General features: G+C 45.1%; 1 protein-coding gene across 6 annotated transcripts; it reads right to left on the reverse strand.

Moving 5' to 3' along the window:
* Positions 1 to 11050, reverse strand: LOC118940360 (uncharacterized). 6 transcript variants are annotated; one of them, XR_005036877.2, is made up of 4 exons: positions 3695 to 3810; positions 3550 to 3602; positions 310 to 3459; positions 1 to 229 (listed from the first exon to the last, which is right to left on the reverse strand). XR_005036877.2 is itself a non-coding variant. In XM_090204221.1 (4 exons), exon 4 carries the CDS (start codon positions 3290 to 3292, stop codon positions 419 to 421), a length of 2874 nt encoding a protein of 957 aa, XP_090060347.1. In that variant the 5' UTR covers positions 3293 to 3459; positions 3550 to 3602; positions 7277 to 7933; positions 8561 to 11050; the 3' UTR covers positions 1 to 418. The 6 variants fall into 6 exon arrangements, 5 of the variants coding, with proteins under 5 accessions (XP_090060347.1, XP_090060350.1, XP_090060349.1 ...); XM_090204221.1 differs by lacking the exon at positions 3695 to 3810 and adding exons at positions 7277 to 7933; positions 8561 to 11050 and having other exon boundaries at positions 1 to 3459; XM_090204224.1 differs by lacking the exon at positions 3695 to 3810 and adding exons at positions 7277 to 7412; positions 7759 to 8224 and having other exon boundaries at positions 1 to 3459.
* Between the last annotated feature and the right edge of the window lie 6199 nt (positions 11051 to 17249).

Raw genomic sequence — 17249 nt, forward strand, 5'->3', positions numbered from 1 at the left:
TCTTATGTAGACCCAAGCTTTTATTTTGAACAATCAGTAGCAAAGGTAAAAGATTAGAAAACCAAAGAATTAACTGAACAGTCATTTTTACTACAGACTGAACACCACCTGTTCTCAATTAGAAAGCAATGGACACAAGAACCATTATTTCAAAGAGACAAGGCATTTTTGAAAGTAAAATGGTTCATGTACTCCCTCACTCTAGCGTAGCAAGAGCACCAGCAACTTCCTGGTCGAAACAAAAGCAGAAAGAAATGCAGTGTCAGCAACACAGAATGTTAAGTAACCAATGTCAAAAACAATTCTCACCATTAGCTTCTAGAGGATGAATCCATTACATTTTCCTGTTGAAAGATATGGTTAGTACAAAGGACTTCAAATTCAGAGAGCAAAGATCAGAGCAGGTTAAAGTGAACCATTAGCTTGCAGAATCCTTCACTAGTGATGGATATACGCTTGGTGCACCAGTACCAACAAAACTGTCCTTGGGCGCACTTCCACTGTCAACAGGCATAGCCTCCCTAGGAGTGTAGCGGGTTTGGGAGAAGACAGTTCTGCCATTCTCGTAGTGCGATTTGGAACTGTAGGAATAGATTGGGATGACACCCGACTGTTCAACGATGCTGGCCTGAGTGCTACTAGAGGCACCATCTTCAGTGCTTTCGTAGTGCTTCTGCTGAGACATTGGGGCCAGTTGCTTCTGGGGCATTTGAGCTACATGCCATAATTGCTGAGGCATGGGGGTCAGTTGGTGCTGTGGCATGGCAGTGTGTTGCTTCCGCTGCTGGGGCATTTGAGCTGGATACCTCACTTGCTGGGGTACGGCGGTCAGTTGCTCCTGCTGCTGGGGAAATTCAGCTGGATGCCACACTTGCTGATGTGTCTGCGGCATGGCGGTCAGTGCAGCGACTTGTTGCTTCTGGACCATTTTAGCTGGATACCACACGTCTTGAGGCTGCTGGGGCATAGGGGCCGGTTGCTTCTGTGCCCGATGCCACACTTGCTGAAGCACGGCAGCCGGTTGCTTATGCTGCTGGGGCATTTGAGCGGATTGCCACAGTTGTGATGGAATGGCGGTCAATGGATGCATAGTGGCTGGTTGCTTCTGCTCCTGGAGAAATTGATCTGGATGCCACAATTGCTGAGGTGGCTGGGGAATGGCGGTCGGTTCAATTTGCTGCTGAGGTTCAGTAGCTGGTTGCTTTTGCTGCTGAGGCATTTGAGCTGGATGCCATACTTGCGGGGGCATGGTGGCCTGTTGCTTCTGCGGTTGAGGCATTTGGGCTGGTTGCTTCTGCAGCATGGTGGCCAGTTGTTTCTGCTGCTGGGGCATTTGAGCTGGATGCCACTCTTGCTGGGGCATGGTGGTCGGTTGCTTCTGTGGTAGAGGCATGAAGGCCAGATGCTTCTGGGGCATTTGAGCTGGATACCTCACTTGCTGGGGTATGGTGGCCAGTTCCTGTTGCTGCTGGGGAATGTGCACAGGATGCCACACTTGCTGAGGAATGGCGGTCGGTTCAATTTGCTGCTGAGGTTCAGCGGCCGGTTGCTTCTGCAGCTGGGGCTTTTGAGCTGGATACCATGGTTGCTGGGGCATGGTGGCCGGTTCCTTCTGCTGCTGAGGTTCAGCAGCCGGTTGCTTCTGCTGCTGGGGTTCAGTGGTTGGTTGGTTCTGGGGCATTTGAGCTGGATACCACACTTGCTGAGGTTGCTGGTGTATGGCGGTCAGTTCCTTCTGCGGTAAAGGCATTAGGGCTGGTTGCTTCTGCTGCTGGGGAAATTGAGCTGGATGCCACTCTTGAGGCATGGTGGTCAGTTCCTTCTGCCGCCGAGTTGCAGCTGCTTGTTGCTTCTGGACCATTTTAGCTGGATACCACACGTCATGAGGCTGCTGGGGAATGGGGGCCAGTTGCCACAATTGCTGATGCTTGGCAGCCGGTTGCTTATGCTGCTGGGGAATTTGAGCGGATTGCCTCAGTGGTGGAATGGCGGTCAGTTCCTTCTGCAGGTGACGCATAGGGACTGGTTGCTCCTGGGGAAATTTGGCTGGATGCCACTGAGGTTCAGCGGTTTGTTGCTTCTGGGGCATTTGAGCTGGATGCCACACTTGCTGGGGCATGGCAGTCAGTTGCTTCAGCAGCATTTGAGCTGGATGCAACACTTGCTGAGGTTGCTGGGTTATGGAGGCCGGTTCCTTCTGCTGCTGAGGTTCAGTAGCCGGTTGCTTTTGCTGCTGGGGCAATTGAGCTGGATGCCACGCTTGCTGGTGCATGGTGGCCGGTTGCTTCTGCTGCATTTGAGCTGGATACCATGCTTTCTGGGGCATAGCTGTTGGTTGTTTCTGCGGTATAGGCATTGGAGCCGGTTGCTTCTGGGGCATGGTGGTCAGTTCCATCTGCTGCTGAGGACCAGTAGCTGGTTGCTTTTGCTGCTGAGGAATTTGAGCTGGATGCCATACTTGCGGGGGCATGGTGGCCTGTTGCTTCTGCGGTTGAGGCATTGGGGCTGGTTGCTTCTGGGACATGGTGGTCAGTTCCGTCTGCTGCTGAGGACCAGTAGCTGGTTGCTTTTGCTGCTGAGGAATTTGAACTGGATACCACACTTGCTGAGGTAGCTGGGGTATGGAGGCCTGTTCCTTCTGAAGCTGAAGTTCAGTAACTGGTTGCTTCTGGGGCATTTGAGCTGGATACAACATTGATTGAAGCTGCTTAGGATAAAAGGCCGATAGCGTCTGCTGTTGGGTCATGGCGGCCGGTTGCTTTTCCTGCTGGGGCATTTGAGTTGGATACCACATTTTCTGAGGTAGCCCGGGCATGGCGGTCAGTTGAATTTGCTGCTGAGGTTCAGCGGCCAGTTGCTTCTGGGGCTTAGCTGGATACCACACTTGCTGGGGCATGGCAGTCAGTTGCTTCAGCAGCATTTGAGCTGGATGCAACACTTGCTGAGGTTGCTGGGTTATGGAGGCCGGTTCCTTCTGCTGCTGAGGTTCAGTAGCCGGTTGCTTCTGCAGCTGGGGCTTTTGAGCTGGATACCATGGTTGCTGGGGCATGGCGGTCAGTTCAATCTGCTCTTGAGGATCAGCGGCCAGTTGCTTCTGGGGCTTAGGCGGATACCACACTTGCTGGGGCATGGCAGTCAGTTGCTTCAGCAGCATTTGAGCTGGATACAACATTGATTGAAGCTGCTTAGGATAAAAGGCCGATAGCGTCTGCTGTTGGGTCATGGCGGCCGGTTGCTTTTCCTGCTGGGGCATTTGAGTTGGATACCACATTTTCTGAGGTGCCTGGGGCATGGGGGCCAGTTGCTTTTGCAGGATGGCTCCCAGATGTTTCTGTTGCTCTTCGGTCAGCTGCGCTTGCAATTGAGCTGTTGGAGAGTTGTAATTACCATATCCTTTAGACCTAAGTGGGCCTGTATAGAGCCATGCTGCATCAGAACCTGGTGCAGGATACCCATCACCTAGGTTAGATAAAGAAAAAAAGTAAAATGCCAGCCTTTGAAGTTATTGGTACCACAACAGTTACTTGAAATTAATGTGTAGAAACTCACTTGATGTAGAACAGGTTATCCCGCCAATTAGCAGGCAACAAAGCCAAGAAACTCTTTAAAAAAAGAAAGTCTGTTATAAACAAAGCTACCTGTAACACTTGAAGTACAAGGGAAACAAACTAGAGCAATACTTTTAAAAACCTACCTGAAAGCGATTCCAATCATCACGGCCATTTTGCGCCTCAAAAGCTCCCCAGTAATCAGAAATAATGGCTGGTATAAGCCCTAGCATAATATTCCTTATGATGTATCTGGCAGGCTTTTTTGGTTGCTCCTTTTAAACAAATCCCAGACCCTTCTAATGTCATTGGCTAATTAAGGACAGCTGTAAGCCCCTGATCTACATTTGATTCCTAATTCCAAATTGACCCCTAAATCCTACACCCTGGCCTAAACACTTCTGTGCATCAGAAATGATTGAATAAGCAATATGGCAACAATTGCATCCAGCCTATCAGAAGGCAAGGTGATGCAATTACCATATTGCTATAACCTATCTGATCGTTTCAAATGCCCATAAGTGACTAAGTGGTAGGTGTAGCGGCTGATTTGGAATTCAGAAATGTACTCAGGTGTGGTTGATTCTCTAATTGAGTTCCTGACAGGTTTGACAGCCCTTACTCTAAAGCATGCTTCAAACTCATTACACGGAGGGCCGAGTGTCTGTGGGTTTTTGCTCCTTCCTTGTACTTGATTGCTGAATTAAGGCCACTAATTACTCCCCTCAGCTACGGTAGTTGTCTAGGTCTTAAACAAAAACCTACAGACACTAGGCCCTCCATGGAATGAGTTTGACACCCCTGCTCTAAAGTAGGAAACACATTTTGTCTTGGCACTTAATTGATCGGTTTAAATTATTGCTTGTACAAAATTCACTTGGTTCATTTGAAGATTAGAGGCTAAATGAGCAGTTAGGCACCATTATTTTACACATGCCTTCTTTTAAACCGTGTGTTTCATTCAGCATAGCAACAGTAGATACGTTAACATGTTTCAGTTGCACATAGTGCCACATCTTGGACAAATTCTGAATTCAGACAGACGCCAATTAAACACTCACATTATGCAAACACTGCACACACATATGCTTTGATGATCTGAGTCTTTAATTTTTCAGAGGCAAACATATAGTAGGGCTCGTTTGAGTGGTAAGGCTAAAGCAACTGACTGTAGACCAAAGTCAAGAAGTTAAGTCAGGAGAGGTGCATCTGCTACAACCGAAATTCGGATACTGTTGTTTTCCAACAGCAAGGCTCAGATCACCATGGCAGTGTTGCCATTGTTTATAAAAGGTTTCCTTTATAATGTAAAAAAAACATGTCTCCAACACCCACTCACAAACTGAAATAATTTATGTTACATTATACAATCAATAAATGAGAGAGAGCCTCAATCACATCATTTATGCACTGTAGGCTACACATTAACTGCAGCAAATTGGTTCCTGTTTCAGTCATGTTCTTTTTCACTTGGGTTAAACAAAAACAATAATGATTGGGTAACAATGGAGATCCCACATGACAGGTGATGGCTGCAGGATGAAGTTGGTGAAGAGCAATTGCAGAAACTTGGAAATTCTGCAGATTTTTGTAAAGTTCATGCAGTCGACATATCGACAGACTCACGTGGGAAATGTTTTATCCCCAGAACGCAAAACACTTTGAAAGGCGGTGACCAACAATTGTCACCGACTTGACAATAGTGATCAGCTCTGAGGTGCCCACTATCTCCATAAAATGTCTCCCTCATATGGATGAAATAATACAAGACAACAACCCATCCTCTGACCGTCTACCCTCCTTTGTGGAAGCTATTTTTCCAATGTTGTCTCAACTTTGATTGCAGTACACATCCACAAACACATAAACACGAATGACACTGTTTAGATAGCTATGCATATATCTCCAGCCCCCTTAAATCTGCCAAAGTGTTTTCCCTATTCCGACTGATGTTTCCGCTTGCAATCCATCTCTGATAATTATACTTGATTCAATGTCTGTGCCTTGAAAATTCCAATCTCCTTTTCTTCTCCTGTTTCTTTCAGCACAGCAGGCAGACAATCTGTTCTTTTTTCTGGTCTTTTATATTCACCCCGAGTGCTCCAATCATTCTGTACTTTATTGTACGGCCCTTAATGTCTAGAAATCTGCACTAACTCCCCTCTTCCACTGCTGTAGGCTGGCCTACTGTAACTGGAAGGCAAATGTATGTCACTTAAATCAGACCGGGTTCAAATACTATTTAAAATATTTCAATTAATTTCACATACATTCAAAGTAAGTATTCTGATCTTTTATTTGAAAAGATAAGTAGTTAAATGTTATGTATTTGGAAATACACTTGGAAAGTGTTTGAAAAACTCAAAATCACACACTATTTTACACTCCAATGTATTAAATAAGTATTTGAAATACTGTCAAATAGTACAATTTGTATTATAACCCAGATATTATAACTCAGATACTGAAATACACATGTTTTTGAATACAGGTCTGCACTTAAATGTAGCATTTGCATGAAAATACACAGATATATATTGTATTATACTGCATCACATTCTATTGTATTTCTTGTTTCTTTGCGATTGCATTTGGAATCCTCAACTGTTGTTTTTTCTGAAGACAGATTCCAATTCTTTTTTCTCTGTTAGACCCTCCAGGCCCTATTAGTCTACTGAGGTCAGTCAGTTGCGATTGTAACCATCAGATCCAAAATCTCAGTGGTGAGTAGCCACTGAGCTGTTGTCAACTCGCAGATGGCAGTCCTCACATAAAGACACACCATGCCCACCAGAGCACACACATAGCCTACATCAGATTCAGGCAGAAATCAATACGGACTCCAAAACAGACAATTATTATTTACATTCATTTATTTGTTTGTTTTACAACTCAGTTTTAGGATCGGGTACTAGTGCCTGCTTCACCTCCTAAAATTAAGAAAAAAGTATTTGAGAAGCAATGTAGATAGATTATATAGAGACAACTCAGTATAATTCACTGCTGCTTTCTATATATTATCAAAGCCACTTAAACGTATACTGCTCCATAGACATGGGTTCAAAATGAATTTGTTTCTTTCAAATACTTTTTTAGCTGCTCATAATTGAGAGTTTATCTGTCACTCCGGGCAGGCTCAATCATCCCTCAAAGGCATTTGAAAGAAAACCAATAGTATTTGAACTCAGGTTTGTTTTCACCTCAGAACTTGAGATCGCCTCTTATGAGTGAGTGGAGATCTCTCCCTCGGGCATGAGCCATTTCATGGCTGACTCGCTGTCGTAAATGCCCAGACATTTTTCATTGGACTTCAGCCTGTTCACCAGCACAAACAGGAACTGAGACAAATAAATCATAGTTATGTTCAGTAGGGCACAGCGTAGCAAAACGTTCTGCAACCGAAACTAAAACTAAAATCAGTTTTTTTTTGGACGAGACCAATGTCAAAAGTAGTTCAATACACATATATGAATTTTGTTGATGGGCATTTCCTTTTCTCCCGCATTTGGTAAGGGTTTTCTCAGATCACAAAGCAGTTCATCACATCTGACTCCAATGAATCAATTTACAAATTCAATTCAAGCTGCAATTAAAGAGTTGATTCAAAATAACTTGTTCCAAATAGTGGATTAGGGACATTATCTTAAGATCTGAATCAAATAGCCAATATAATAGAGGTTTTGGTGAGTCGCTCTTTTCAGGTCCAGTAGCTGCTTGCCTGATCTCACCTTTTCAACGAATTCTGGGGCCAAAGCTCCTGACCTAGCCGGTCCTTGAGCACTTCATAGTCACCACTCCCCCTGTTGATGAAGAGCAGGATGTCACCCCTTCACCTCTGACTGGTACAGACCCACTGCTGTCTGTCTGTCTGTGTGAGAGTGTGAGAGAGAGAGGGAGAGAAAACGAGAGAGAGAGCTAGCGACAAAGAGAAAGACAAAAGTATGGGAAATAGATATCAAAATAGGCATGTGCCAGTACATTAACTGTCTGTATGTATAGTCTGGTTATATGACTGAACATGACAGGCTAATAATACAAAGATGTGATGCCAAGGTGTAGTTTTAACCAGGCTGGTTTAAATCTTGCTGTCCAGGTATTTGTAATGCGAGTCAAGCAGGTGATTTCTGATGGAATTTTTGGACGGTTGCATCTGGCGAGTCATTGTGGCTGGTTGCTTCTAATGCAGAGGCACGCGAGCCGGTTGCTTCACCTAAGGTATTTGCGCCAGTCGTCACACTTGCTGAGGCATTGTGGCTGGTTGCTTCTGCCGAGGCATTGTGGACGGTTGCTTCTGCTGAAGAGGCATGCGAGCACGTTCCTTTTGTTGCTGGGACATAGGAGCAGGTTCCTTTTAATGAAGTGTGGAGAATATATCTATAATTTACCTTGGAAACAAAGACAAAAAGTTCAACATAGTAAAATGCCAGAATTTGAAGTCATTGGAACTATTCAAATGCTGTTTTTTTTTACTTAATTCATTTGTGTATAACAAACACTTTTAGCTGTAGGATAACAGGTTATCCCTCCAATGAATAGATCAATTGAAGGTCAGAATTCTCATAATATGCAGTTAGTGAATGATTTCAGCAACAGTAGAGGACTGGCCACCCCACATAGCCTGGTTCCTCTCTAGGTTTCTTCCTAGGTTTTGGCCTTTCTAGGGAGTTTTTCCTAGCCACCGTGCTTCTACACCTGCATTGCTTGCTGTTTGGGGTTTTAGGCTGGGTTTCTGTACAGCACTTTGAGATATCAGCTGATGTACGAAGGGCTATATAAATAAATTTGATTTGATTTGATTTGGTTTAGTTGGTTTAGAAAAATTTACATGTTCAAAGACATTCTGTTGTGTGTAGAGAATATTTGAGTTAATTGACATATTCCCAACCAATTGTGTTTTTTGTTCGTTTGAGTTGTTTGGAACTTATTATTTTACTTCTTTTGTACATAATGTTGCCGCTACCATCTCTTATGACCAAAAATAACTTCTGGGCATCAGAACTGCAATTACTCACCACGTACTGGCAGAATCCTTTATTTTTTTTTTACGAATCCGACAATCTCGACGTGAATGACATACTGCTTTCCCAGGAACAGGCCCAGATCCCCGTGATTTGTTTGAAGAGAAGGTGGAGAAAAAGGGGCCAAGGGCTGGACTGCCTTCTGAGAATTAGTAGGCCATCGAATAAATCCCCACATCCTTCCATTCTGCTAGCAAACGTGAAATCATTGGAAAATAAAATACATGACCTACGCGGAAGATTAATTCAAAACTGTAACATCTTATGCTTCACAGAGTCGTGGCTGATTGACGACATTATCAACATGCAGCTGGCTATCCTCCAGGATAGAACAGCGGCATCTGGTAAGAGAAGGGGCGGTGGACTATGTATTTTTGTAAATAACAGCTGGTGCACGATATCTAAGGAAGTCTTGAGCTATTGCCAGCCTAAGGTAGAATATCTCATGATAAGCTGTAGACCACACTATCTACCTAGAGAGTTTTCATCTGTATTTTTTGTAGCTGTCTACATACCACCACAGACTGAGGCTGGCACTAAGACCGCATTGAATGAACTGTATTCTGCCATAAGCAAACAGGAAACCGCTCACCGGGAGACGGTGCTCCTAGTAGCCTGGGACTTGAATGTATGGAAACTTAAATACATCTTACCAAATTTTTATCAGCATGTTAAATGTGCAACCAGAGGGGAAAAAAACTCTGGACCACCTTTACTCCACACACAGAGACGCATACAAAGCTCTCCCTCACCCTCCATTTGGCAAATCTGACCATAATTCTATCCTCCTGATTCCTGCTTACAAGCAGTAATTTAAGCAGGAAACACCAGTGACTTGATCAATAAAAAAAGTGGTCAGATGAAGCAGCTGCTAAGCTACAGGACTGTTTTGCTAGCACAGACTGGAATATATTCCGGGATTCCTCCGATGACATTGAGGAGTACACCACATCAGTCATTTGCTTCATCAATAAGTGCATCAATGACGTCGTCCCCACAGTGACTGTACGTACATACCCCAACCAGTAGCCATGGATTACAGACAACATTTGCACTGAGCTAAAGGCTAGAGGTGCCGCTTTCAAGGAGCGGGACGCTAACCCGGAAGCTTATAAGAAATCCCACTATGCCCTCTGACGAACCATCAAACATGCAAAGCATCAATACAGGACTAAGATTGATCGTACTACACCGGCTCTGACACTCGTTGGATGTGGCAGGGCTTGCGACCCTTTACAGACTACAAAGGGAAGCACAGCAGAGAGCTGCCCAGTGACACGAGCCTACCAGACGAGCTAAACTACTTCTATGCTCGCTTCGAGGCAAATAACACTGAAACATGCAAGGGAGCAAAAGCTGATCAGGAAGACTGTGTGATCACGCTCTCCGCAGCCGATGTGAGTAAGACCTTTAAAGAGGTCAACATTCACAAGACCGCAGGGCTTGACGGATTACCAGGACGTGTACTGCGAGCAGGTGCTGACCAACTGGCAAGTGTCTTCACTGACATTTTCAAACTCTCCCAGTCCGAGTCTGTAATACCAACATGTTTTAAGCAGACCACCATAGTGTTCTTGAGCACAGGGACTAAGGTAACCTGCCTAAATGACTACCGACCCGTAGCACTCACGTCTGTAGCTATGAAGTGCTTTGAAAGGCTCACATCAACACCATTATGCCAAAAACCCTAGACCCACTCCAATTTGCATACCGCACTAACAGATCCACAGATGATGCAATTTTGTTGCACTCTACACTAATATTCTTTGCTATTCTTTGACTAGAGCTCAGCATTCAACATCATAGTGCCCTCAAAGCTCATCAATAAGCTAAGGACCCTGGGCCTAAACACCTCCCTCTGCAACTGGATCCTGGACTTCCTGACGGGCCACCCCCAGGTGGTAAGGGTAGGAAATAACACATCCGCCACACTGATCCTCAACACAGGGGCCCCTCAGGGGTGCGTGCTCAGTCCCCTCCTGTACTCCCTGTTCACTCACGGCCAGGCACGACTCCAACACCATCATTCAGTTTGTCGACGACACAACAGTGGTAGGCCTGACCACCGACAACAACGAGACAGCCTATAGGGAGGAGGTCAGAGACCTGGCAGTGTGGTGCAAGGACAACAACCATTCCCTCAACGTGATCAAGACAAAGGAGTTGATGGTGGACTACAGGAAAGAGAGGACCGAGCATTCCCCCATTCTCATCGACGGGGCTGTAGTGGAGCAGGTTGAGAGCTTCAAGTTCCTTGGTGTCCACATCACCAACAACACATCACCAACATGGTCCAAGCACACCAAGACAGTTGTGAAGCGGGCACGACAAAACCTATTCCCCCTCAGGAGACTGAATAGATTTGGCATGGGTCTTCATATTCTCTAAAGGTTCTACAGCTGCACCATCGAGAGTATCCTGGCTGGTTGCATCTCTGCCCGGTATGGTAACTGCTCAGCCTCCGACCGCAAGGCACTACAGAGGGTAGCGCGAACGGCCTACTACATCACTGGGGCCAAGCTTCCTGCCATGCCAGGACCTCTGTCCTAGGCCGTGTCAGAGGAAGGCCCTAAAAATTGTCAAAGACTCCAGACACCCTAGTCATAGACTGTTTTCTCTGCTACCGCACGGCAAGCGGTACCGGAGAACCAAGTCTAGGTCCAAGAGGCTTCTAAACAGCTTCTACCCCCAAACCATAAGACTCCTGAGCATCTAGTTAAACGGCTAATCAGACTATTTGCATCCCCCCTTTACACTGCTGCTACTCTCTGTGGTTATCATCTATGCATAGTCACTTTAATAACTCCACCTACATATTACCTCAACTAAACGGTGCACCTGCACATTGGCTCTGTATCCCCCTGTATATAGTCTCGCTATTGTTATTTTACTGCTGCTCTTTAAATTCTTGTTACTTTTATTTCTTATTCTTAGTCATATTTGTTTTTAAACTGCATTGTTTCTTAGGGGCTTGTAAGTAAGCATTTTCACTGTAAGGACCTGTTGCATTCGGTGCAATTGACTAATACAATTTGATGCCTACATATTACTACATCTAAAGTATGAACATACTGTATGAATAAGGTCTGACATTTCCCCACTGGACGTTGACCATGTTAACATGAGCACAGCAGTCTGGATTGTAGCTCATATCCCACATAAGGTCTTTACTCGGGATGAGCTCTTTACATGCACTTTTAATATCCCGCTCATGAGTATCCCTTTATCCATGAATAAACAGAATATTCCTCATTTAAGTGTATGGGTTAAATGGAATAGTAACTGAAATATGGACACTGACGGCAGGACTATAACCTCACATGTAATAAACTCAGCAAAAAAAGAAACGTCCCTTTTTCAGGACCCTGTCTTTCAAAGATAATTTGTAAAAATCCAAATAACTTCACAGATCTTCATTGTAAAGGGTTTAAACACATGCTTGTTCAATGAACCTGTCATGGGATACTAGGAGCGGTGAATCAGGCGCAGAGAGCAGGATTCAGTATATGGTGATTTATTCTCCGGACAAAAAACGGTCACGACAACATACAGGGCGCATAGAACAGACCAGCCCAAACAGTCCGGAGAATACACACATGAAAACTACATCCAACAGAGTAACAAAAAACAATCCCGCACAAAACAAGGGCGGGACAAACTACTACATATAGGGAAGCTAATTAAACTAAAATACACACAGGTGAAACTAATAAGACAAAACCAACAGACAAACGAAAAAGGGATCGGTAGCGGCTAGTAGGATGGTGACAACGACCGCCGAGCACCGCCCGAACAGGCAGGGGAGCCAACTTCGGCGGAAGTCGTGACAGAACCATAAACAATTAATGAACATGCACCTGTTGAACGGTCGTTAATACACTAACAGCTTACAGACGGTAGGCAAATAAGGTCACATTTATGAAAACTTAGGACACTAAAAGAGGCCTTTCTACTGACTCTGAAAAACACCATGCCCAGGGTCCCTGGTCATCTGGGTGAACGTGCCTTAGGCATGCTGCAAGGAGGCATGAGGACTGCAGTTTGGGCCAGGGTGATAAATTGCCATGTCCCTACTGTGAGACGCCTAAGACCGCACTACAGGGAGACAGGACAGACAACTGATCATCCTTGCAGTGACCGACCACGTGTAACAACACCTGCACAGGATCGGCACATCTGAAGATCACACCTGCGGGATAGGTACAGGATGGCAACAACTGCAGAGTTACACAGCTACTTGCCACAGCTACTTGCCCAAGCCTCCCCAGCTTTTCCTTCACCCAAATCCAGATAGCAGATGTTCTGAAAGCGCTGCAAAACCTGGACCCGTACAAATCAGCTGGCCTAGACAATCTGGACCCTCTAAAATTATCTGCCGCCCTTGTTGCAACCCCTATTACCAGTCTGTTCAACCTCTCTTTCGTGTCGTCCGAGATCCCTAAAGACTGGAAAGCTGCCGCGGTCATCCCGCTCTTCAAAGGGGATGACACTCTAGACCCAAACTGTTATAGATCTATATCCATCCAGCCCTGCCTTTCTAAAGACTTCGAAAGCCAAGTTAATAAAGAGATCACTGACCATTTTGAATCCCACCCTACCTTCTCCGCTGTGCAATCCGGTTTCCGAGCTGGTCACAGGTGCACCTCAGCCACGCTCAAGGTACTAAACGATATCATTACCGCCATCGATAAAAGACAGTACTGTGCAGCCGTCTTCATCGACCTGGCCAAGGCTTTCGACTCTGTCAATCACCGTCAATCACCGTATCCTTATCGGCAGACTCAACAGCCTTGGTTTCTCAAATGACTGCCTCGCCTGGTTCACCACTACTTCTCAGACAAAGTTCAGTGTGTCAAATCGGAGGGCCTGTTGTCCGGACCTCTGGCAGTCTCTATGGGGGTACCACAGGGTTCAATTCTCGGGCCGACTCTTTTCTCTGTATATATCAACGATGTCGCTCTTGCTGCGGGTGATTCCCTGATTAACCTCTACGCAGACAACACCATTCTGTATACATCTCACCCTTCTTTGGAAACTGTGTTAACTAACCTCCAAAAGAGCTTCAATGCCATACAACACTCCTTCTGTGGCCTCCAACTGCTCTTAAATGCTAGTAAAACCAAATTAATGCTTTTCAACCGATCGTTGCCCGCACCCACCCGACTAGTATCACTACTCTGGACGGTTCTGACTTAGAATATGTGGACAACTACAAATACCTAGGTGTCTGGCTAGGCTGTAAACTCTCCTTCCAGAACTCTCCTTCCAGAATTTTGGATCTCCAATCCAACATTAAATCTAGAATCGGCTTCCCATTTCGCAACAAAGCCTCCTTCACTCACGCTGCCAAACATACCCTCGTAAAACTGACTATCCTACCGATCCTCGACTTTGGCGATGTCATTTACAAAATAGCTTCCAATACTCTACTCAGCAAACTGGATGCAGTCTATCACTGTGCCATCCGTTTTGTCACTAAAGCCCCTTATACCACCCACCACTGCGACCTGTATGCTCCAGTCGGCTGGCCCCCACTACACATTCGTCGCCAGACCCTCTAGCTCCAGGCCATCTAGAAGTATATGCTCCGCCTTATCTCAGCTCAATGGTCACGATAACAACACCCACCTGTAGCACACGTTCCAGAAGGTATATCTCACTGATCATCCCCAAAGCCAACACCTAATTTGGCCACCTTTCCTTCCAGTTCTCTGCTGCCAATGACTGGAATGAATTGCAAAAATCACTGAAGATGGAGACTTATATTTCCCTCACTAACTTTAAACATCAGCTGTCTGAGCAGCTAACCGATCGCTGCAGGTGTACATAGCCCATATGTAAATAGCCCACCCAATCTACCTACCGCATCCCCATATTGTTTTTATTTTATTTTCTGCTCTTTTGCACACCAGTATTTCTACTTTCACATCATCATCTGCTCATCTATCACTCCAGTGTTAATTTTCTGAACGGTAATTACTTCGCTACTATGGCCTATTTATTGCCTTACCTCTCCATGCCATTTGCACACACTGTACATAGACTCTTTTTTATTGTGTTAGTGACTGTACGCTTGTTTGTTCCATGTGTAACTCTGTGTTGTTTGTGTCGCACTGCTTTGATTTATCTTGGCCAGGTCGCAGTTGTAAATGAGAACTTGTTCTCAACTAGCTTACCTGGTTAAATAAAGGTGAAATATATATTTTTTTAAATAAACACCAGGAACGCACAATCCCTCCATCAGTGATCAGACTGTCCGCAATAGGCTGAGAGAGGCTGGACTGAGGACTTGTAGGCCTGTTGTAAGACAGGTCCTCACCAGACATCACCGGCAACAACGCTGCCTATGGGCACAATCCCAGGGTCGCTGGACCAGACAGGACTGGCAAAAAGTGCTCTTCACTGACGAGTCACGGTTGTGTCTCACCGTGGGTGATGGTCGGATTCGCATTTATCGTTGAAGGAATGAGTGTTACACCGAGGCCTGTACTCTGGAGGGGGATCGATTTGGAGGTGGAGCGTCCGTCATGGTCTGGGGCGGTGTGTCACAGCATCATCGGACTGAGCTGGTCACTGCAGGCAATCTCAACGCTGTGTGTTACAGGGAAGACATCCTACTCCCTTATGTGGTAACCTTCCTGCAGGCGCATCCTGACATGACCCTCCAGCGTAATGCCACCAGTCATACTGCTCGTTCTGTGCGTGATTTCCTGCAAGACAGGAATGTCAGTGTTCTGTCATGGCAGGCGAAGAGCCCAGATCTCAATCCCATTGAGCACGTCTGGGACCTGTTGGATGGGAGGGTGAGGACTACGGTAATTCCCCCGAGAAATGTCCAGGAACTGGCAGGCGCCTTGGTGAAAGAGTGGGGTAACATCTCACAGCAAGAACTGGCAAATCTGGTGCAGTCCATGAGATGCACAGCAGTACTTAATGCAGCAGGTGGCCATACCAGATACTGTTACTTTTGACTCCCCCTTTGTTCAGGGACACAATTCTATTTCTGTTAGTCATGTCTGTGGAACTTGTTCAGTTTCTCAGTTGTAGATTCTTATGTTCATACAAATATTTACACGTTAAGTTTGCTGGAAATAAACAGTTGACGGTGAGAGGACGTTTTTTTGTTTATATTAACTTCAGTTGCAGTGAAATGATAAAAATGCATCTTTAAATTGTCTTGGGAACAGAAGTGGATAAATATTTCTATCAGCCTCTCGTGTAATGCACGTGTAATCTGACACTTTTGCAAGCAGACAGCATTTCAATCACATTCAATACACACGCAAGACTAACTGAAGTTACCATTCTCAGCTTTCCATTTCCTTAAAATGTGTCAAAATGACATTTGGCACAGGACCAATGTTTCCACTGTGTTCTAGCATGCTACCTGGTCCTTAAATCATTTTACCTGTTAAGATTACTAATGCATTCATTCTATCAACATAAGACATTTGTGAGCACTACTTTAGTCTTCTGGGGCAACAAGTTATGACAGAAGAGAAGCTGCATGTATTAAACTATAGTTCACAAATGACCTACCTTAAGTAAGCAGAAACTTGTCTAAATTAGGGGTGAAAGTAGCCGTTAAGCTCAGTTATGGTGGATCAAACTGAGCAAGTAGCCCACTTTAAATGAATTTGACAGAGTCAGACCACCATGAGATGTATGCGCAGGCTCCGTTTCACCACAAAAACAGAATTGAGGTTTACATGCCACAGTAGCCCATCTCCAGGGTACAAGCTTTCTCAGGTTTTGTAAAACAGGATTTGATGTATTTATTTTGTGTTGAAATGTAAACTTCAGTATCCCGAACGAAATATTGATGTCAGTGGCTTTAACTGTAGAGCCAATCTAGGGATTTGTCAACCAGCAGCAAAGATAAAAAGTCATTATATATTTCAAATCCAAAAGAATAGGAACGGTGAACCACATTCCCTTTTACTACAAATTGCACTGGCAACCAACACTGTTCTCAACCAGCAAGCCAAAGGTAGACATTAAACACACAGTATTTCAAAACACAAGGAGGCACTTAAAGGTACAATATTTTATTGTTTAAGTAATGCAGGGTAGCATGAGCAGCAGCAACTCCCTGGCCAACACAAAAGCATACAGTGGAAGCTTAAAGTGTCAGCAACAGCTTGGAATTGGCATCTAAAGGATGAATCTACCATTGCAATTCTGTTGATAGATGATTAGTACAAATTATTTCAAAATCAGAACGCAAAGTGCAGGTGAGTGTAAAAGTTATACATTACATCCCAGTAGACGTTCCCTTGTGGCAGGGCTCCTTTAGCAGGTTGTGAGTTTTTAGCAGGTGGGGATATGGTTGGTTCAGAGATGCCAACGTCACTACAGTCCTTGAGAGTATCTCCGCTATCAAAATGGTATAACCTCCCCAGTGGTGTGGCAGGTTGTGGAGTAGACAGTTGTTCCATTCTCACACACACATTTGTAACATATATTGCGATAATAACTGACTGTTCAACGATGCTGCCTTGAACACTGCTGGAGCTGACACATTGAGTGCTTTCATTGTCACCATCAGACCCAAAATCCATGTTGCTTGAGGAGTTGGCCCTCCTGTTCAAGGCCTGTCGCTTCTGCCGAGGCAAGGGCGCCTGTCGCTTCTGCCGAGGCAAGGGCGCCTGTCGCTTCTGCCGAGGCAAGGGCGCCTGTCGCT

This window comes from Oncorhynchus mykiss, chromosome 17, assembly GCF_057628025.1.
Source record: "Oncorhynchus mykiss isolate SJ-2025 chromosome 17, ASM5762802v1, whole genome shotgun sequence".
Lineage (NCBI taxonomy): Eukaryota > Metazoa > Chordata > Actinopteri > Salmoniformes > Salmonidae > Oncorhynchus > Oncorhynchus mykiss.

What these genes read in the sequence shown, in the direction of transcription:
- LOC118940360 (XM_036949382.2), bottom strand. Translation starts at nt 3,723, where the DNA reads ATGGCCGTGATGATTGGAATCGCTTTCAG. An exon ending in ATGATTGGAATCGCTTTCAG is followed by an intron (nt 3,603 to 3,694) that starts GTAGGTTTTTAA and finishes CTTTTTTTAAAG; the next exon opens with AGTTTCTTGGCTTTGTTGCC. An exon ending in GATAACCTGTTCTACATCAA is followed by an intron (nt 3,460 to 3,549) that starts GTGAGTTTCTAC and finishes TATCTAACCTAG; the next exon opens with GTGATGGGTATCCTGCACCA.